Below are 23,259 nucleotides of genomic sequence, written 5' to 3'. Positions count from 1 at the left end.
CTGGCATCTCCCTGCTGTTACCAGATTTCTCTGGATCTCTCCTGGAAAACAAGAAAACGGAGATTTTTAGGAGAAAAGGGAAACAGTATACTCTCTTTCCCAGGAATCATAACAAGCAACGACCAAAGCTGAGGCGAAAAGAATAGTTCTCCAAAATATATGAAGTGTGTGCATATCTGAACGCCATACCCCTTCTCAGCAAGACCCGGGATTTCCCAGAGTCCATTCATTCAGAGTTGAAATTTCTCTCAAGTTAAATATGGACGGGATCATTGGTCTGGGTTGATTCCGGTTCTATTCTTCAGCAGTGCAAGTGGGCACGAGAGAACCTGGCACAAGTGACAGTCCCGCAAAGTTGTTCAAGCTCCTGACTACTCCCCGTGCCACGCCTGTGCAGTGTTCCTGGAGCACTCGAAGATTCTCTGGGTTTGGGTAAGCTCAGGGGCACCCCCTGTGGACAGGATGCCAGGAGGTGTGGCTTCTGTTTCTGCAGAACGACGGGACGGAGCAGAGCGGAGGGTCTGCGGGAGCGAGGAGCGGTGGAAAAGCGCGGAGCCCGGACGAACGAACGGTTAAAAGTCCGCGGGGCTGGAGAGACCCGGCTTGTCCGTGCGCGCCGGCGCTGCGGGAGCGGACGTGCCCGCAGCGTCTGAGCCCTGCGCCCGCCTCGAGAGCCGCCGCGCGGGGGGCGGGCTCCCCGCGCGCCGGCTCCGGAGCCGCGGTCCCATTGGCCCGGGGGTACGCCCGTCTCCGAGTGAGGCTTCGAAAGTTTCGTTGAAGGTGGAGAAGTGCGCGCCCGCCCGGGAGCCGGGGCTGCGCCTCCAGGGCGAGGCTGCACGGCGGCGGTGGCGGTGGCGGCGGCGGGCGGGGGGCGCGCTGGCATCCGGACAGCGTTTGGTTTTCATTTTATTTTTTTTTAAATTGAGGCCGTGGAGGAGGGAATTGGAGTCGGCTCCACTGGCTGTGTGCTTTCGTCTCGATTTCTGCCCACGCTCGCACCATTCCTCCTGGTGAGGGAGGGACTCGCACCGCCACCCCGCGGACCGATAACTCGAGCCCCGTGCAGGCGGGGATGGTTGTGCGCTCCTGGCCGCTCCCTCCCGGGTCTCTTCGGCCCGAAGCTGGGGGACGCAGAGGCTGAGCCGCGTCGCCATTCGGGGATCCGCCGCCAGACGGTTCGGGACCGCCGGCAGTTACGAGAGCCCGGGCCAAAGGTCGCGGCGTGCGCAGGCGGCGGGGCCCCGGCAGCCGACGCACGTTGGCTTCAGAGGGGATTCCGCAAAGAAAGCTTCCCTTCGCCCCTGAGCGACGCCCCAGGAGCCAGACGGAACGACAGCCCCTTCTAGTCCCCTTTCCTCGCCGTGCCGCCCCCCGGGACCCTCCCGAAGTGCCCCCGTCCAGGGCTCTGGCCCCGGCCACCCGCTGAAGAAGCCACAGCCACCGGATTGGGGGATTTCACACTTCATGGGCCGGCCGAGGGGGCGCCGGGCGCCGGGCGAGGGGGCTACCTAGAGCTTGGTTAGGGGCGGCCGAGCGCCGGGCGAGGCACTGCGGAGGGACCAGCGAAGGGTGGCGGAGAGACCTGATAGGGGCGACCGAGAGCCCGGCGAGGAGCGGTCAACAGCCCGGGGAACGCACCCTCGGGGCGGACAGCGCGGCGGTCCTCTCCGAGGCGATGCCCGGGCGGCTGCGGGCAGCCGGCCGCCCGAGGTCCTAGGTGGGCATGGACCTGGCGCCCCAGTCCTAGGGACCCTCGAACTTCGCCGCTCTGCTTGGACTCGCCGGACCAACGCAATGGCCTCGGAAGTAGTGTGCGGGCTCATCTTCAGGCTGCTGCTCCCCATCTGCCTGGCAGTAGGTGAGTGTGGTCCTCTAGCCGAGGTTACTTGAGGGGCGGGGGGGATGAAGGGGACTCCTGGGGAGGGGGCCAGGCTAAGGAGCAAAGGAAGTTCAGGGCTCTAGGGCTCAGGGACTGGGGAAGTCAGCGCCAAGGTCCCGGTGCCGGCGGAGTCAGACGCTTGCTGCTGTGTCGAGTGCCATAGCAGGGGACTCTCTTCCCGCGCTGGGGCGCAAGATCGGGGTCTCGCTTAGTGACGTGTAGGGTCCTGGCGCCCAGGTTCCGCATGTGTTGGAGACTGTGCTGAATTTAGTTACACGTGGAATTTCTTTCGTGGAGTATTGCCTTGTGCATAAAGGATGCAAATTTAGCTGGAAGGCGGTTGTAAACCGTCTTCCCAGATACAGTGCAGGATCCTACCAGGGTCCCCTCAGCCCCCCTGTCCCCAGACGCACAGCACATGATGCATGCAGAAGGTATGGACGCCATCTCGCCCCCCACTCTATAGCCCAACAACATGACGGAAGAAGTGAAGGACTCCGGTCGTTCTGAAAAGAAAAGGAGGAGGAAGGTATAGGGAAACAATGTCCTGAGCTTGCTTACTTTCTTTTATTCCACCAAAGCTCCTCCAACAAAAGCGCTGGATGCTGGGGTCCTATGGAGGACCACGTCCCAGTTCCGCCCTCCAGACACCCACCCTAACAGATCTTTAAAGGGTCAGAGAGCCGGACTGGGGCTCCCTGGGACCGGGGAGGGTTAAGGGAAGGCCAGAAGTGAGCCTCTTCCACTCCCAGTAAAGGATCTCACTATTTCTACAGGGCCTGCTGGGTATTAAAAGCAACTGGGTGTCAGGTCTAAAGACTGGCAGCCCGCTTGGAGAGTTTCTGCGTTTCTCCTCTAATAGAAGGTGCCTGTTTCGCTGAATCCCACTTCTAGGAATGACTGACAGCATCGAACTTTTCACTTCCCCCACCAGAGCTAGAAAACAGAGCACCTTTTACCAAGTAGCAGTTGCATTTACAAAGAAAACGTGGCCTTCGGAGAAAAGACCAGCTTTTTGCAGATTGCTAGAGGTTGAGGACTCAAGATCACACCTGTGCTGAGGGTTTCATTTGTGCGAGCAATCAACAGGGGGGCTCTAGAGTGTTTCGAGGGGGTCAATCCCAGCTACCTGGGAGGATTTTGTAGTGCCAGAAACTCCATGGAAAAACCAAAGAAAGCTTTCAGGTGGAAATAGTCTGCAGCAGAGATGCAAAATCCTTGAGCAGCTGGAGGGGTCTGCATGCGTGTGCTCGCCTTCCTTTGCCATTTATTCGAGTTTCAAGGCAGGACCATTTTTCAGGGATCTTGGTCCTTAATAACCAATAACCAAGCATGGAGAGGAGGAGGAGCCCAGCATCCACGAAGTTGATGTGGACCTCTCTCCACCAGTTTGCTTAAGTTTAAACAGGGAAAAAGACTTTGGGAGAGTGATTTTGGGGAAAACAGCACCAGGCTACGTCTGGTGCCTTACATACATATAGGCTCTGGGCATCTTCTGTGTATCTGTAGCGCCTGGCACCGTGCCTGGCACGTTTACTGTTTGCCTAGTGGAAGCCAGTGCCTGAGTTAAACAAGGGGCTTTCAGTATGAGGGTTGATTTGTGGTTGTCCTTGCAGACTGGGCAGGAGGCCTGGGGAGTGGTCAGAGGGTCAAAAGGCAGGCTCTTCCTCTCTCCACAGCTCACCGCCCCCCCCCCCCACTTCTTCCCGCACCCTAGCTTCTTTCCCTCTGGGCCTCTCCTCAGGGTAGCAGCTCCTCCTGGAGTTCTGCAGGTGGTTACCTGCCGCCAGCTCAGGCCACTCTTGCCTGAGCGATGTGACAGCAGGGATTATCCGCCCTTTGCCACCCACCTCGCTCTAGGCTTCTGCCCTTGCAGAACCTAGCTCGCCAGCCCGGAATGTTCCGCGGCTGCTGGGGCCGTGTCCTTTCGATAATCCGGGGGTCTACACCGCAAAGCCCGTCAGTGAGACTGTCGAGCTCTGCCCTGCAGAGGGAAAGGGGCGCGCGGCACGCCCACCTCCCGCGCCCCGAGGCTCGAGCCGGCAACTCCAGAGCTGCGCGGAGGCTCCCGGGGTGCAGGGCGGAGCGGGGAGCGCTGCCCGCCAGCCCGGTCCGGCAGGACCCCCGCCCTCCGGCTTGTTCCTCTGCGCCGCGTGGGCCCCGCTCAGTGGCTGGCTCGCGGGACCGGACCTTCCTGGAAGGAGAGCTGCTGCTTCCAGGAACTCAGGCGCTAACCCCCGCCTACCCGCCACCCCCAGCCCCAAGGCCTGCTCCCCTAGCTCCCGGGAAGGCCGGTTCGGCCCTGTGATCCCGGGCCACCTTCCCTTTCCCGCTCTCGCTTCTGAATTCCCGTGGGTCTTCTGGGCTAACCGAAGGGAGGCTAGCCTGTGCGCCTCTGGGGGCGGCAGGGGGGCGTGGAGGCCCCCAGCTGGGTCTGAGCCTGTTGCTTACCCCACCCTCGTGGAAAGCCCACCTAAGGGAAGGTGAAGGAGGTACCAGGACCTGGGACCTCGCCCCCTGCCTGCAAGAGAGCAAAAGCCCCTTGGGAGGACCTGAGGGCCAATTCCCTGAGGACCCCCTCACCCCTTGGCTTAAGAAAGACAACCACTTCCAGCGACGAGATGCCTTCTAATCATTGCACTTGCAGGGACAAAAGGGGGCTGGGTAGGTGTCACCTGATTTGGGCATTCAATTCTAAACAAGAAGTGGATCTTTTCAAGGTTATTGGAGGGTTTTCAGGTCTGCTTGCTCCCAAGGTGCTACTAAATCAAATATTCAGGTTTCCCTAATATCCTGGTCACGGAGAGTGCAATGATCTGTTTGCCATTAGAATCGATTTTTACATTTTAGACATCTATTTTTGTATCTGGACAAGGCAGCCTTCAAAGCCAGGCCTTTGCAGAGGCTTGTGTATTTTTTTTTTTTTTTTTAATTCTCTAACATTGTTGAACTTTTTCTGCACGGATATGCTGTAGCCTTTGGGCCTAATGATAGATGCTAAAATTAAGTGCCATTGTGTTTAAACTGATGCTTGAGGTTTTTCTTTTTTTCCTATAGAAAGAAGTTTACAGAGAAGTGGTAAGTGATATCAGACCTCTTTTATGTAGGTCTTGCGTGGCTCTTGAGTGTTAAGAGCAAAACAAAAACTATAGTTTAATATGAAATAATATAAATGTTGCTTCCCTTCAAAATGAACATCCAGTGATAGACTTTCCCACATCGATAGAAACTGAAAATTTTAAAGATCTCCACAATTACTTATCATTACTTGAGTGGCCATTCTGATTTTTTCTTAAAAATAATAAGTGAAAGGGGTGCCTGGCCCAGGTCATGATCTCACCGGTCAGTGAGTTCCAGCCGCACGTCATTGGGCTCTGTGCTGACAGCTCAGAGTGTGGAGCCTGCTTCAAATTCTGTAAATCCCTCTCTCTCTGCCTCTTCCCCACTCTCTCTCTCTCTCTCTCTCTCTCGCTCTGTCCCTCAAAAATGAATAAACGTTAAAAAATTAAATAATACATGGAAGAAAAAAACAGACAAAACCTTCCATAATAGTATGAAATCGTTAATAATTATAATAGTATCTGGTCATTGTTGAGTACTTTAGACATATTTTTATACTTCTTTTAACATGATTGTACTGTCCCACCCATCTTAAAGTATATGATTTGAGTCTATTCCTGGGTCAGATCTGGATTTGTACATTTTAATTCACATGCATCTGACCCATTCATTCCATTTTGCCTAGTGTTGCTTGGAGTTTCCTAATGTCTTGCCTAGAAGAGCCAACTTAACCAATGTCAGGGCAGTGGTCCAGGTGCCGCAAGGCCACTGTGGCCTCATACCTTGTGCTTCCCCTAAGTGAAGTGACTGGAGCTTAGGAAAGAACAGAGCAGAACCGCAGACAAAAAGAATCAACCACCCAACTAGTGCTCTGAGAAAAAAAAAAATCACACTTGGGTAATTGTGCAAATCCCGGAATAATTTCTGAAATTCCCTTTAGAGATAGTTGGATTAACATTAGAGCAAAAACATGGAGTCACTCTTGAAATATGTGTGGGTAGGGCTATCTAAATACAATTTTTTTTCTCCACGGCATCGTATGTTTCTCCCTGTGTGGTACGTGCCATGTGGGAAGTCACACACACACCCCAAGAATTCTAGATGATGCCTGGTCAGAGGTCTCCGCTTTGTGCTGCTATAGCTCTCGGTGGTAGGAGGTTTCGGCTGCTGAAGGATGCATTCACAGTGTTGAAAGTTACTTTCTTTTCCTGTTACACCTTCTCAGCCTTATCTAGGTAGATAGTATTTATTACTTTCAGAAAGGAGAAAAGTTAATCGTGGAAAGGGTTGGAAATACATAGTTTAATTCTAAAATAAAATATTTTGTAAGCACAAGCGGACATGGTCATTTTGTTACAGGAGTCGTGGAAGCTGGAACTATGTGTCCAGCCTGTGGTTTATCAGTGTGTCTGTTGCCTTACAGGCAATATACGCTTGTTCATAGAGATAAGCAGGATGCTTCGGACTTCACCTTTGGGGGCAGACGTGTTGTGACTTGGCAATTTCAGAGATCTCCGTTCACGTCCCAGCTCTGCCCTTTACCATATGATCATAGAGTTGTTTCTTCCTTGTTTCTCTTTTCTTCCTGCAAAAGGGAATTATTAATGCCTCCTTCCTTGGGTAGTTGTGAGATTGTGGGCACTGCACACCTTGTGTAATGTCTGGCACTCTGCAGGGGCTCAACATGGGAGGTATTATTATTGCATTTATGTAGATGAGCAGAAGAGCAGTGATGCTTGAGGAACGGCTTAGTAGCAATTAAAACTACCAGCTAGTGACCTGGGTCATAAGGATACTGATAAGAGTAGGTAGGATTCATAAGAAAGCAAGTCTGTACCTTCCTACAGCCAAATTACTCCATTGAAAGTTGGTGTGTGTGTTGTGGGAGAATTTTTAATTATCAGGAGTTTTCACACCAGTTTTACTCATCATACTCATGGACAATTGTGTTCTTCTGGTGAAATATGTTCTCCTTAGAATTGTGCTGACAGTGCTTACTGTTGCCTTTCTGATGCTACACCATTATTTTCATCATCTTTATTGAATATGATTTCATTTATTTATTTTTATATGGGCATCTTCCTTTTAGACCCTCTGCTACTTTAATCGTATATGAAGTTGCACGGTAACGGTATATACTGTTATAACTTTTCTATTCGGGAGAACTTAGAATAGTGTAGGCACACCTGGATATTTAAGAGCAGTTGATTAAGAACTATATGATGATACAATGTATATAACGTAAAACATTAAATTTTGTAACATTTTTAGATTTACACAATTGTTTTTGAGGATATGGAATCAGGTATACAAAATAAAACAAGTGTTCCATTGAATGGAGGCTAAACACAAAGCTGTATCGGAAAACACTTGCAAGTATTTGGCTGTAAGAGATAAGCGTATATGAGGCTTATCACATTCACCAGACCCTCCACTTGGGCCTTTCAGACCCATCAGGACATGGCAGGATCAAGGATGATGCATACTAAGTATCTGTGGAGAGAGCACATCAGACCTTTTTAACAATTTCATAATTGTGAACCATCCCATAATTATCTAACAGGCATGGAGCATTTAGCTAAATCATTTTTAAAACTTGAGTATAATATAAACTTTTGCACTTTTTTCTATATATTGGTAGATTTTTAAAAACTATAATAGAAATTTAAAATGTGGTTCAAGTTTCCTGCAGAATATACATTTTTTTTTGTTTGTGTGAAGTTTTCTGATTGCTATTTTTGAATTCTCCATTCAAAATATACTGGTAGGCACAGTTCTGCATTCAGCTAGGATATTGTGGATGGACATATTTAAACTTTTTGTTATGTGAGTTTCAAATACTTAATATATTTTATTAAAAAAATAGTGGATCTGCTCTGTGTGATTAGTTCTGGCTTCCTGTGGCAAATCCACTAGCCCTCTGGGGGTGAAGGTGTTGCTGAGACTTTATCTAGTCTCTATTTTTATTTTTATTTTATGTTTATTTGCCAGTTTTATTGAGAAATAACTGACCCACATCCTTGTGTAAATATAAGGCGCGTAGCATGAAGGTGTGATTTATGTACATGGTAAAATGATCCCCACAGTAGGTTCAACTAACATCCACCTTCTCAATAGATACTGTACAAAGAGAAGAAAGAAGAAAAGAAGAAAGGAGAAAGATTCTTGTGATGAGAACTCTTAGGATTTCTTTTCTTAACAACTTTGCTGTGTCTCACACAGCAGGGATAGCTGTAGGCATCATGTTGTCCATTACATCCCTAGTACTTGTACATCTTCTTATTGAAAGGTTGTATCTTTTGGCCAACTTCCTCCAGTTCCCCTACCTCTCTCACTCTCCACATTTTTAAAAAAAGATTTCACACATAAATGAAACGATACAGTGTTTGTTTTGTGTTTCTCTGTCTGACTTACTTCACTTAGCATAATGCCCTCGAGGCCCATCCATAATGTTGCAAGTAGTATGATTTCCTCATTTTTAATGGCTGAATAGTATTCCATTGTGTGTGTGTGTGTGTGTGTGTGTGTGTGTGTGTGTGTGTGTTTCCATATCCATTCACGGACGCTGAGGTGGTTTCCGTGTCTTGGCTGTTGTAAATAAAGCTGCTGTAAACATGGGAATGCAGATGCCTTTCTGAGTTAGTGTTTTCATTATCATTGGATATATTCCCAGAAGTGGAATTGCTGGATGATACAGTAGTTCTACTTTTCATTTTTTTGAGAACCCTTCATACTGTTTTCCAGAGTGGCCGCACCATTTTATAATCCCACCAGCAGTCATAAGGTTCTCTTGTCTTCACATCCACACCACTATTTGTTAGCTCTTGTCTTCTTGTCGATGGGATGATATTTCACTGTAGTTTTAATTTGCACTTCCCTAATGATTAGTGATGTTGAACATCTTTTCATGTGCCTATTGGCCTCTTGTATATCCTTTTTAGAAAGATGTCTATCCGGGTATTTGCCCATTTTTTAACTTTTTTTTTTTTTTTTTTTTTTTTTTTTGCTATTGAATTGCAAGGGTTCTTTATCAGATATGTGGTTTGCAAATATTTTTCCCATTGCATAGGCTGTCATTTCACTTTTTTGTTTTGTTTTGTTTTGTTTTCTGTGCAGAAGCTTTTAGGTTTGATGTAGTCCCACATGTTTATTTTTTATTTTATTCTTCATGCTTTTGGTGTCATATCCAAAAATTCATTACCAAGTCTCATGTGAAGGAGCTCTGTTCGGATGTTTTCTCCTAGAAGTTTTGTGGCTTCAGGTCTTGCTTTTTAGTGTTTAGTCATTTTGAGTTAATTTCCTTGAGTGGTATAAAATATGGGTTCAGCTTCATTCTTTAATATGTGGCTGTCCAGTTTTTCTATAGAACTGTTTGTTGAAGGGACTGTATTTTCTCCATTGAGTATTCTTGGCTCCCTTATCAAATATTAGTTGACTCTATGTGTTTGGGATTATATTTGGGCTCTTGATTCTGTTCCATTCATCTATTTGTCTGTTTTTATGTCAATATAATGCTGTTTTGATGACTAGAGCTTTATAGTATAATTTGAAATCAGGAAGTGTGATGCCTCCTGCTTTGTTCTTCTGTCTCAGGATTTCTTTGGCTAGTCAGGGTCTTTTGTGGTTCTATATAAACTTTAGGAGTGTTTTATCTACTTCTGTTAAAAATGCCATTCGAATCTTGATAAGGATTGCATTGAATCTATAGATGGCTTTGGTGGTATTGACATTTTAACAGTATTAATCCTTCCACTCCAGGGATATGGGATACGATTCCATTTATTTACATCTTCTTTGATTTCTTTCATCAATATCTTACAGTTTTCAGCATAGAAATCTTTCACCTCCTTAGTATTTTATTGTTAAATTTCTTCCTAAGTATTTTATTGTTTTTGATGCCATTGGAAATGGAATCTGTTTCTTTACTTCTTTTTTGAAAACTTCATCATTAGTGCATTAACTACTCTCTTAGGGAGTTATTTATCCTGTTACCCAAACTCAGGTGGATTCTCCTTTAAGTATTTTTTCCCAACTCTGAACTCTCCAGTTCACTCCCCCGCTCCTCCCTGCCTTTTGACTTGGTTTGGTCAACACCAGGCTTCTTATCTTCCCCCTACAGCCATCTCTGGTGAGCTCAGTGCAAGCTTCCCCTCCTCTCCTTGACCTGCACATTTACAAAGGCTGTTCGTGCCATTGACCCTCAGGTGCAGGTGCTTTACAAATCAAGTATCTCATTCACAGATGCTCTTCTAGGTTTGTCTTTGCTCTTTCACCTCAGTCAACAGAAGGGTTGCCTTGGGTTCACATCCCGTGTGTTCTGCAGTGCTGGAGAACCTCCGGTCGCCATCTTGGCCTCTTGGCCTCATTCAGTCCTTGTCATGTGCTGAGCCAGGTGTAACTTCCCCCTTTTCAAAGCCCTCCAGAATTGATTCTGTAGTATTTGGGGCTTTTGTCAGCATCACTGACATTGCAGCCTCACCCAAGTCAAATCAGGCAAACCAGAGTTGCCATTCTACCTTCCATACTGTACAGGCTTGGTCATCAGCCCAGGAAGTTTGTATTCCTCTCCTGGGAGCAAGTAGATTCTTTCCTCCAGTTGATAGATGGCCCTTTCAGCAAGTTTAAAGCAAATACAATTCAATTCTTCCCAAGTCCTTTTTTTACTTACAGGTTTCCCAGGGTAGTGAGGCTTAGATAAGATAAACTTTATATCTCTCACATGATAGTCGAGATGTAGGTGATCCAAAGCTGGTATATTAACTATTCTCTGTGACGTTGCCAGGGGAAGCCACCATTGCTCTGCTACCTTGCAGGTATTGCATTCATCCCTGTGGTTCAAGATAGCCTGTTCCCATGTTAACGTCAAGCTGAGGGATGGAAGTAAACAGAGAAGGGACACTTCTTCCTCACTCTCTAAGGACACAACCTGGAAGTTGCACGAATCACTTATGTTGTCATCCTGTTAGCTTGAGTTTAATAATATTATTTACCTACCTAACTGCAGGGAAATCTGGGAAATCCATCTTTATTTTGGCTGGTTAATGAGTTCAACTAAAAATGGGGGAGGATGGTTCTGTTACAGTGATAGAGAAAGAGAGAATGAATATCAGCATACAAATAGAAGTCTGTGCCTCCTGTAGGTGAAGGTAATTTAATGTGCTTTGCAGACGCTGGTTTTCTTACCAACCTTCTCCACTTTGCTTCCAGGCCTATAACTAGACTCAGGTACCAGCAGGCTCCTAAAGGTAAGGTACAAAGTATGATCCATGAGAATCCAAAAGAACTGAGTTTTCTAATTTATACAGACGGAAATTTGAGGAAGATGTGTAGGAATGGGTGTTAAGGGTATGGGATAATATAAAGAAGAAACATAAGGTTGGACCTGGCCAAATTTATTGATGTGGAACCAGTAAGAAGAAATTCTGGATTCACTGTTGTTACTCTAGAAAGGGCTATGATTGGTTGGTTGGTTGGTTGGTTGGCTGGCTGGAGCATGGACAAAAAGGTGACCTACACTAAAAGAAGTTGTAATGCCAGATCTGTTTTAGTAAACTATAGAGGAAGAGATCCAAAGGCTTAGGGAGATTGGAGCCATAGAGTGAATTTACCATGGAAGACCAGTGCACCCACCTGGTCCAGAGGACACATGTTTCTCCACAACTGAGAAATAAAGTTGTGAGGAGACCCTCAAAATTCTTGAAGATCTCTGTGGTTGCTCTTCTCTCTAGTACAATACAGTGGAAACTGCTGCCACTAACTGGGGATCCTTAGATACCGTGGGGATATTTGGGTTCCAGGCACCAAGTGGCCCACTTAATTGCCAAAGCCAAGATGGGTGTGGTTATCGTAATGGACAGTGGAGTCAAAGCAGTAATCAGAGTAGTCTGACTTGAGGAGACCTTGGCCTTTGGCTCACCGTTCATGGTGTTCCTAGAAGTTGAATTCTGACTTGGTCTGTATACATGGGAAGAGTTCTAGGTGAAGTGAACTGAAGTCTGACTTGAATCACCAACCCAGAGTCTTGGCCCCTCAATCAGTTGCCAGGCTTGAGCTAGTTCACAGACTCAGAACCTGAGTGAAGGGCTTGTGAGGAACAGAATTATCTTTGCTTAGAAATGGCTCAAAGGGCTCTCTGTCAACTAGAACAAAGACTCTACTTGCTACCAGGACAAGAATACAGACTTTCTGGGCTGATGGCCAAGCTCCGTATTGGAGGTGGAATGACAACACTGGTTTGCCTGATTTGACTGAGGTGAGGCTGGAATGTGCTGTGCTGAGAAAAGCCCTAAGTACTCTGCTCTCAGGGTAGCAGGCTAGGTCCCCTTGATGAAGGACCCTCTACACTACCAACTACACTTGCATTTTGCTTTTCCCGTTGTATTTCTTTGGGTAGCGAGTGTCTTTATATAAAATGTAAATATTTGTGGAAAGATAAGATGACTATTTTGTCATCCACATGTTAGTATAAGTTAGTTCAAATAGCTTATTTTCCCTTTTTCACTTTGTGATGGAATGGACACTTTAACTGAATGGGGAGGCGTAGTTGTTAAATAGTGGGTGTAGGTATGGTCTAGATTCCAGAGATCTTTTTTTCAAGGATCCATAATACCATGGGTCACTTAGGGGCTTACCAAAGCATGCCAATAACAAACGGAGCACATTTTTCCTAGGGCTAGCCCTATACACAAGAGACAGAACACAAAAAAATCCTTCCTCTCCTCTTTTATTTATATTACATGGTTTCAGACATCCAAGGAGAACCTGTTGTGATTAAGTACAGCCCTAAAGTCTCGTTGTTTAGGTACAGATCTTGGCCTGTTGTACAGGCTGTGTGACCTTAATCAAGTTGTTTAACCTCTCTGTTCTTCAATTATTTCATCCATAAAATGAGTTGATAATAATAGTACTTAGCTCAGAGGATTGTTGCAAGGCTTAGATGATAGTGCTCATAAAGTGCTTGATGCAGTGCCTGCCACATAGTAAATATTCAATAAATCTTAGATCTGATGATTAGTTCCAGACTCAGAAATTAGGCATTGCTATTAGCCAAAGGCTGATTTGAGGACCTTCTCATTAGGAACAACATACTTTCAAATGGGCAGATGCTTTGGGGTTCTAATCAACTTCCAGGGGAGCTTTGGAATGAGACCTGTTGTAAATTGAAAACTGCCTTTCTTGGGGCACCTGGGTGGCTCAGTCGGTTAAGCATCCGACTTTGGCTCAGGTCATGATCTGCTCTTTGCGGGTTCAGGTCCCGCGTCGGGCTCTGTGCTGACAGCTTGGAGCCTGGAGCCTGCTTCGAATTCTGCGTCTCCCTCTCTCTCTCTGCCCCTCCCATGCTCATACTCTGCCTCTCAAAAATAAATAAAAGAAAAAAGAAAACTGTCTGTCTGGACCCCCTCCTGCCCCCGTCATCTATGCTGGAAGCCTCTGCACCACTGTTTATTGCTACTGCTGCAACAATGTGACATTCGTGTCTTTTCTCTAATTCCCCTTCCCAGGCAGAGTGAGTTGTTCCCTCTGTGTTCACCTGGCACTTGGTTCATATTATCACAGAGTTTTGTACTTCGTTATATGATTGCTCTCTTCCCTCCCATGTGTCTGCAAGTTCAGGGACCTCACGTAATCCTTCTAGATATCCTCAGCACTCACTTACTGCCTAACAAGTAGTAGATATTTAAAAATATATATCTTATTTGAATTATAGGTTTCTTTGTCCCGTCCTTATACTTCAGCTGCCTAGCAAAGGCTATAACATCCTGTGAATACTGAAGCAATACTTGCCAATTGAATAAATAAGGAATTCATAGGCTAAACATTTTTCTCTTGAAGGTCTCAGAAGTTGGAAAATCCAGTTAGGTCTAGCATCTTATAGCTATTGGTTTCTACGTATTTGACTAGAACATTCCTAACAGTCTAATTTATACGTGCCACAGCTTTTAAACTGTGAATTTTATCAACATGTAGATGAATAAATGGTACTTGCTTTGCAGTGAAGAGGGAAGGAAAAACACGTTGATGGTGGTAAAGCTTGACCGGAATGTCATCCTTGAAGTGCATATTATTTTTGAAAATGTTTTCAGCCCTCTTGGAACCACACAAATCGATCTGTTTTCTGTTGTGGCCAAATCCACTAGGTCAGCAGTTCTGGCCACAGGTGCAGGAAGGAGGAAGAGTGTAGAACCTTAACAAGCTGGTAATTTTGAAGCAGAGCTCCATGGACATGAATTATAGATCTGTGCAGCTTTGAGTGGTTCCTGCTCCTGCCATTTTCTTTGTTCCTTCTGTGTTCCCCAGACTGTACCTGCCTGCAGCATTCGCTCTGGCATCCCCTCAGGAACACGTGCCCCTGCTGGAGAATCTAGGCTGCGAGTATTCTGGAAAGGGCCCTGGTCTGAAAGCCTAACGACCAAGTCTCAACCCTATTAATAAAGAGGTTTGTGACTTGGCCAAGTCGCAGAAACTCTCTATTCTTCAATTACATCATCTAGCATATGAGGTGTTCAAGAATGAGAAATATTTTCATAGATTCTCAGAGTAATATTTGTGCACATAATTCTTCTCGTTATTAGAAGATATGACTGTAAAGCATTGCTTTTTAACCGGCACAGCAGAATTTTTACATCTAACTTGTTCTCGGCTCTTAATAACCATCATACATAAATCGTTTCACACTTTGACCTCAAAGAACTATTAGGAAAGGAAAGGGAAATAATTTTGTATCACTTTAGGTACTTGAGGGTTTTTCACAACTGTTGGTATGAAGGAGAGTTTAGGTTTTGTAATCCTAACATTTCAGTGACTCTCCCTCACTTGCCCTCGACACAGAATCACGCACACATCATCATTGGTGATGGTAATAACAAGAACCACAAAATGTGCGGTCAGATCTGGTTTAGAATTGGCCGTGTGTAGCTTTGCGTAACAAAGGAATTTTACCACCCATCACTTATGGTCAGACATGTGCCTATAAGGAAAACCAAAACACACAGTTATTAATGGAAGCTAAACGAAAGTGTAGAGACATAGAATTATGGAAACAAAATTTGAATCAGGAAAAGATTTTGAGCAAAATAGCAAATTTATCACAAAACGTAGCATTTCAGTGACATTGTAGACCTTACGAGATTTTAGCTGGATGGTTCTATTATCCAACAAAGGACACAGGAGAGGCACAAAACTACAGGTGTGTGTAGGTAAGAGTCCAAGCCTGGGGTGCGGAACTGGGGGCTCCCCCATTCTGGCGTTGCTCTCTCTTGGCTTCAGGGATAGCTGTGGGGGTGTGAGCTTCCTGTGGTTCAAAGCCTCTACCCACTCCTCCTCTTTTCAGTCTTTTTTAAATTTAAGGTTTTAAAAGCCTTTTAATTTTGCCCAGCCAGGCAAATCCTGACTCTTGTTGGCCTTGGAGCCTGAAGTCACTGCAGCTGATAAGCACTGAGGCATTTCCAGCTAGAGCCAGGCTTGATACTCCCCTGCCAGACCGAATTGCTGTAGCACACAGCCTCTGGTGGGTCATCTTCAGGCAGGAGAGAGGCTGAAAGGTCAGATTACAAGGCAATGGGAAGAGGGATAGTCATAAAGTGGGGTTTGTTTCCGGGGAGCCAGTATTTTCCGGAAACCTCCAGCTCCCTAGACTTTATCGTTAACAACTACAAACCTTTTTAGCAATAATTTCCAAAGCATCATCATTCTTGCTGCTGCATTGCCTTACAGGCATCTGTATTCTGACCCACGGTGGCATGGTCTAACAACCCCTACCTCATTTCACACTTTGGGCTACGTTCAAACATGAAAACCACTCTTGGCTTGCACAATCTCCTACCATAGAGGTTAATTAAAAGGGATGTGATATAGGCCCCAAAGGCGTTTGTTGAATTGGATATCAAAATATTTAGAGCAATCATCTTTAGAGTCAGTGTTACCATCCAAAGGTATTATCTTATCCTTATGACATTGATCTGTTATCTGTTCCAATAGTCAGATTTGCATACCAGATCTGGTCCTTACATTTACATTTTAAATGTAGTGCTGGTCTGCCACAGCGGGAGCAGTGTGCTAGTCATATTCAGTTAAAGCATCTCTGCAGTACGAGCCCCGCTACAATCATATTTCATAAATTTGAATATGTGTATAATGCAATTCTCTTAAAAATAGCATACTTAAAATTGTCATTTTAATAGTCCTTGGTGACTTTGTTTCCTTCATTATTTTTTATTATCTTCTGATTTCCACTAATTTTTTTTTGCCCTTCTCCTGTTATACATTTCCCAGAATGCACTCAAATAATACAGTAATCCAAGACTGTTTCATAATGTGCCCAGTCTCCCTATCTTAAAATAGCATTGGCTTTTGTTTATTCCAATGTCAAAGAAAACTCATGGTGGGTTTTTTTTTTTTGCTGATTCACCTCTATTACTTTTGACTTTATTGCTTTCTAGGTTTCTTTTTTGGCAAATGCCCAAGAGGAGTTTGACAGTTTCTTAAAATCTTATTTTTAAGTTCTCAGAATATTACCTTTTCGACTTTCCCACCGGTGTATTCCTGGCTCAATTAATAGCACTTCATTTCAATTCCCAATGAGAACATAAGGAAAGATTTTTTTTTTAAGTCACCCATATTCTTTTTTCTCCTTAAAAATTAAACAACATGGAGGGACACATATAAGAGAGGCTTAAGGGTGATCCATGGTGTGGATAGCTCAGTGCTGACCCCAGGCTGTAGTCCTCTCTAGATCCGTGTGTGTCCCCTACTATGTGCAGTAGCAGGGGACTGGGCTCCTAGGGCTCCTGTTTCTGTGCTGGCAGTAAGCTGTTAGGTGTTCATGAAAGGCCTTTGTCATGGATACACTCATTGTTGTGTGTGTGTTTCAAGCAAAACTAATTAAATTGCAGTTTTTTCATGACTATGCCCATCATTGAGCACCACAGCTCGTCTTCTTGATATCGTTCCTCCGTGAGTCCAGAACAAACATGTTTTCTTTTGTTTTCACCATTTCCTCTCTAGAGTGTCCTAGATATCCGTGGCTACGTAAATACGAAGTATGGTTGTCTCTCTCAGCAAGTAGAGTTCTAAAGTTTAGAGACTCTCAGAGGTACAGGGTTTCCACTTAGAACTACTCCGAGGCAAAAATGGAACATGCCCGAACAAGCTCCATGCCTTCCCTCTGAGCTTTTCTGCCTCCAGTGGTAACTACTTCCTCACCTTCTCTTCTCTCCCTTCCTGCATGGGCTTCCAGGACTTTTCCAGCAAGGTGACAGGTGAGGGAAGAACACGGGCTTTAGGGTTAATCAGACAAGGTTTCAAACTTTTGCCTAACTGCTCATTAGTGTAAGATGGAGACGAGTTGAAGTTGTATAGCTTCTCTGAGCCTCAGTTTCCCAGCCTGAAGAATAGCAGAAATCCCACGTGTTTCAAAAATAATAGTAAGGAATAAAGGAAAGGATGTAAGTCAGGTGCCTAGTACGGTGCAGACAAATGAAGGGCTAACTGAATTTTCTGGTTAACTTTTCTCTTCCTTTTTCTTCCTCGTGCCTGGGGTCTCTGTCTTCTGAACACTGTACCCTGACTGTGGCCTTGGCTCCTCGGCTTCAGAGCCTTGTAGATTGGTAAGGCTTCAAGGGAATGTGGTTGCCTCCCAGGGGTACCTGGTGTCAACTAGACAAAAAGCTGTGGCCAAAAAGAGGGCAGTTCTGACGATAGGAATTCAGTGACTAATGAGGCTAAAAGAAGGCCATTTCTGTTTCCAACCGTGGTGATAAAGTGCGTTTTCTGTGGAGCTCATGGTGACTTAAATTCAGTTATAATTCTTTACAGTGGTCACTTAGTCAAATATGCAAAGGGTAGGAACTAAGGTGGATCCACCTTAAATGATGGTGGATGTGGGTGAAGGTTATCCAACAGTGATGCGTCTCAGGTTTGCTGTGTTAAGGCAGTGGTGATACAATATGCAATAAATAAAACTTAGTTCCAACTCATAAAATGTCAGGGCTGTATAATACTTGAGTTGTATTTCTTGATTTTTTAATTGTTATTTCAGACACTGAACTTAATAGCCATGAAACGTGTTATGTTTTGAGTTTTGGATATCTTATTTTCCCTAATTGTAATTCTTGTGATACTCAAATTTGGTGAACATATTCCCACTTGGGGTTTAAATGCTAACAGGTAATTTCATAAAAATCTGACTGGAGTTGAATAATTTCCTTTGCCTTTACAGCCTGGTTCCGATTGAGTCTGTTGGGTGTCGAATTAATCTTCCAAGAGTTTCTTTTTTTTTTTTTTTTAAGTTTGTTTACCTTGAGAGAAACAAGGGAGCAAGTGAGGGAGGGGCAGAGAGAGAGGATGAGAGAGAATCAATCCCAGCAGGCTCTGTGCTGTCAGCCCGATATGGGGTTCCATCTCATGAACCGTGAGATCATGACCTGAGCAGAAATCAAGAGTCGGACACTTAACCAACTGAGCCACCCAGGCACCCCACGAGAGTATTTTTTAAAGGATTCCTTTAAGGATGGCTTATTTAAGTTGGATAGATTTAATAATTATAGTTTTCTGATTTAAACATTTGTTAGCAATTATTGAAAAATGAATGATTTTATCATAGTTGTTAGGTGAGCCGAATATTGAGAATTCTGTAAGGGTATCAAAGACTATCATGTTTTGCACAATTTAAAAAAAAAGAGAAAGAAAAACTTCAAAGACATAATATAAATGTGATTCTCTGTGCTTAGCTATAATATAGAAATTAAAAGTTTTTGTAGTAAGTAAAAGACATTAACCAGAGTAAATGAATATTTGTCGGTGTTAAATTAATTATTTAATCTTATATAATCTTATGTTCTGACGATATATTAAATACCATCAGGGTGTCAAGAATTTTAATAACATCAGAACTCCCACTAAAAAGACATTTTCATTATGTGTCATATGGATTTCTAGTATGTGGGGGCAGCCGGCTATGCTATTTTAACTCAGCTCCCAATACAGTCAGACTGAGTGAGTTATATGACATTTTAATGCAATTGGCCAAAGGTTGAAGCTACATTTGAATTCCTACTAGGTATCTTATGCAACCTTATTGAGAATTCCGAGTGGAGCTTGTAGGCACACTACAAATGTAGGATTCTGTTAACTTCCAGGAAGAGATGTTAAGGGGTCATAAGCCTCCTCACAGATCTCCTGTGATGTATTAAAATCCATGGAAGCACACATGTCAGAATGGCTAAAATCAACAACACAAGAAACAACAGGTGTTGATGGGAATGCAAACTGGTGTAGCTATGGAAGCAGCCCAAGTGCCCATGATTGGATAACGAAGACGTCATGCACACACACACACACACACACACACACTGGAATATTGCTCAGCTATAAAAAAGAATGAAATCTTGCCATCTGCAATGATGTGGATGGAACTAGAGAGTTTTACGCTAAGCGAAATAAATCAGTCAGGGAAAGACAAATTCCATATGATTTCACTCATATGTGGAACTTAAGAAACAAAACAAACAAGGCACCTGGGTGACTCAGTCAATTAAGTGTCCAACTTTGGTTCAGGTCATGATCTCGTGGTTCGTGGGTTCGAGCCCCGTGTTGGGCTCTGTGCTGACAGCTCAGAGCACCTGGAGCCTGCTTTGGATTCTGTGTCTCCCTCCCTCTCTGCCCCTTCTCCGCTCACGTTCTGTCTCTCTCTCTCTCTTTATTTCTCTCAAAAGTGTATAAACATTAAAATAAAAGAAACAAAGCAAATGAGAAAAGGGAAAAAAAATAGAGACAACCCAAGAAACAGATTCTTAATTATAGAGAACAAACTGATGGTTACTAGAGGGGAGAGGAGATTCAAGGAGTGCACTTGTCTGATGAGCACCAGGTGATGTATGGAAGTGTTGAGTCACTATATTCTACACAGGAAACTAACATAACACTCTGTTAATTAGCTTGAATTACAATAAAAACTTATAAACAATCGATAGACTCACTAACTGCAGAGTTGTTCTGAATTTGTATGTCTACCAGATGTTAGCCAATTTCTCTACGTGAGAAAGTAACGAGCAAATAAATGAAGTTAAGCTTTGGATATTTTATCAGCATGGACAACAATAGTTAACTCAGAACTAATGCCTTAATTATTGCAACTCATTGACACCATTGGGGAATTCAAGCATCTTTGTAAAAATCTTACACATTTTCTTATATTCACAGGCATTAATCTGAGTGGTTCAAGAGTGGGTCACATCAAGGCAGGCCTTGATTCTGCTTAAAAAAATGAAGTGACTCATTTGAGCTTCTCACACTCTATGTCACCATTTTTCTACTTTTTTCCACCTGCTGTCAGTTTCATCCTATGCCATAGAAAGTCACTACACAGAGTGAAATAGTCACCAGTTCAGTGACGGCTGAGCATCTGGCACAGAGCCAGCCCACCTTGGTCTGATCCCATCTCTGCAACATTGGATCTGTGTGACATGAGGCAAGCTACTGTGCTCTCTGCACCTCAGTTTTCCCACGTATAAAATGGGGAGAATTATAGGCCCGGTCTCACAGCGTCGTTCAGAGGATTAAATTTAGAAATGCCTGGCATGTTTTAAACCCCACTATGTAAAATATTCAGCATGTATCCTATGCCTTTGCTGTGGAAAACTTGAAGCACCTGAAATATGAAAAATTATTTGGAATAGTTGATTGATTTATTCAATCTTTTAATAAAATGTAATAAGTGACTGTTTTATGCGTGTGATCCTGTGGGAGGCACCAGAACAAATGAGCTGAAGGAGAACCAGCTGGTCCTAGGTCCCAGGTATTTTGCGTACGTCACTCCTTATTCATTCTTAGAACTCTCCAAAGCTGGCATTAAATCTTACTTTATAGGTGAAAACACTGTGTTTTAGATAGTTCCGGTGATTTTCCCAGGGTCACAGAGCTACCACTTTGTGTTAAAGTAAAACAAAGATTCCAAAGACTCCAGATCTGTCGTGCTCCCTGACTGTTAACTGAAGACACAGGCCAGGGTTTAGCTGCAGGCGGAAGGGGCTCATGGCAGTGTGCTCCCATGGGTTTGGTAGACCAGCTGGACTCTAGACATTGTCCTGCCTCACTGAGGCTCGCTTTGTGATCCTGGCCAAGTCTGGTCTCGAACTCAGCTGATGGAATATGGAGTCCGGCCGTGTATCCCAACGCTAATGGCCTTGTGACTCAGTTGCTCCCAGAGGGGGTGGGGGGACCTACCCCAGCCATTTCAGGGTGACTTTGTGCCTCAGAGGGAATGATGCTCAGTAAATCATCCACTGCTCTTCCTCCCCCATGGGACCTTTTGAATTTTATGATGTCATTCCTGTCGGGAAATATTTTTGTTTTACATAAACGTTCAATATCTCAATCCGGTTTTAGGATAAATACAAAGAAAGAGTTTCGTAATTAGATATTTTTGAGAAACACAGGGCTAAATGAATGTAAATGTTCATTACGGCAACACCATTTAGAGCATAGTATCTGATGCAAAGTGTGAGTTTCTAAGAATTTATGCAGAGTTGCCCAGACCTATTTGACCTGGAGACCCTACAGGTTTCCCTTGGCCCGGGTGTCCTTGGGAGCACATACGGGAACATGCTATAGGAACTTTGGACTAACTGGCAGACCGATGAAGGAGTTTATTTGGGGGTAGGGGTGGCTTTCAGAAGACCCACAATCTCCTTTTTAGGTGTGGCATGAAGCCAAGCCTGACTGGTGGTCCCTGTCAAACCTACTATAGGACAGAATAAACGTGATTGTTCTTTTCTTAACCGTAATTGCTGACTTATGTTTGCACCATGGCTTATTGTAAAAGCAGAGTGGTCAAAGGGAGAGAAACCAGTTAAGAAACTAGACATTCCAGCTGTTGTAGAATGCCTGCAGATAAGCAGGCTCTAAACATTCCAGGCCCAGCAGCACCAGAGTGAAAGGGCAACAAGGGTTAAAATAAGCCCAGCCGCGTCCCGTAACGTCCCATCTGGTCTGAACACTGCAGTGGCCTCCGGAGGGTCTTACTGCATTGCCTGCCTGTGTGCACTTCCTTTTCCATGTGCTGGCCACAGTGATCTTTTACACTTAAGTCAGGTAGTCAGATGTCATCCTGGGCTCTAAGGCCTCCAGCATTCGTTGCATTTGAAAAGAAACACTAAATCCCCGACTTGGCCTCCAAAGCCCATGGTTCCTGCACCCTCTGACCACCCGGGAATTGTCTGTAAAACTCAGATCCAGCTATGTTTGCTCTAAGGTCTTTGCCTTTGTTTTTCACTCTAAGGAGCAGCTCCCTCTAGGCCTCGGTGTGAATGTCACCTCTTAGGGACATCTTTCCACACCACCTGAGACCCCAGCCCTCACGTACTGCCACACCACACCATGCCATGCCATGCCACGCGGCTGTAATGGCCTTCACAGTGCTTACTACTCTCCTATCTCTTTCATGTTAGTGAATTTCTGTATGATTACAGGCATACCTCCTTGTATCGTGCTTCCCTTCATTGTGCTTCACAGATAACCGCGTGTTTTTGCACATTTAGAGGCTGTGGCAACCCTGCATCGGGCAAAATGTGTCAGCACCGTTTTTCCCACAGCATTTGCTCACTCTGTGCCTCTGTGTCACATTTTGGTAATTCTCACAATATTTTAAACTGTTTCAGCGGCATTACGTTTGTTACGATGGTCTGTGATCGTGATCTTTGACGTTACCACTGTAATCGTTTTGGGGGCGCCACGAACCGCACCCAGACAGGACTGAGAACTTGGTGGATGTTGGGTATGTTCTGACAGCTCCACTGACTGACTGTCCCCTCATCCCTCTCTTTTCCTTGGGTCTCCCTATTGCCCGAGACACGACAATATTGACATTGGGCTAGTTAATACCCGTACAGGGGCCACTAGGTGTTCAAATGAAAGGAAGAGTCACGTGTCTCTTAGTTTAAGTCAAAAGCTAGAAATAATTAAGCTTAGTGAGGAAGGCATGTCAAAAGTTGAGAGAGGCCCAAAGCTAGACCTCTTGTGTCAAACACTTAGCCAAGTCGTGAAGGCAAAGGAAAAGTTCTTGAAGGAACTAAAAGTGCTGCTCCAGTGAAGACAGTAAGGATAAGAGAGCAAAACCACCTTATTCCCGATATGGAGAACGTTTCAGTGGTCTGGATAGAAGATCAAGCCAGCCACGGCATTCCCTCATGCGAAAGCCTAATCCAGAGCCAGGCCTTCGCTCTCTTCATGTCTATGAAGGCTGAGAGAGGTGAGGAAGCCACAGAGGACAAGTTTGAAGTTGCCAGAGGATAGTTTTGAGGTTTAAGGAAAGGAGCCGCGTAACA

General features: G+C 44.8%; 1 protein-coding gene across 8 annotated transcripts in view; it reads left to right on the top strand.

Moving 5' to 3' along the window:
* Positions 1 to 868: 868 nt before the first annotated feature.
* Positions 869 to 23,259, top strand: part of LOC102966393 (piezo-type mechanosensitive ion channel component 2) — a 468,901-nt gene continuing 446,510 nt past the window's right edge. For all 8 annotated transcript variants that reach the window (XM_042961476.1, XM_042961473.1, XM_042961474.1 and 5 more), the window contains exon 1: positions 869 to 1,858. In XM_042961476.1, the coding sequence (XP_042817410.1) occupies positions 1,795 to 1,858 (64 nt within the window). In that variant the 5' untranslated portion in view covers positions 869 to 1,794. The remainder of the gene's footprint in view (positions 1,859 to 23,259) is intronic.

Source organism: Panthera tigris, chromosome D3 (genome assembly GCF_018350195.1).
Source record: "Panthera tigris isolate Pti1 chromosome D3, P.tigris_Pti1_mat1.1, whole genome shotgun sequence".
NCBI classification, from domain to species: Eukaryota; Metazoa; Chordata; class Mammalia; order Carnivora; family Felidae; genus Panthera; species Panthera tigris.
Note: the sequence above shows the minus strand (reverse complement) of the source record. Positions and strands in the feature narration are given on the sequence as shown.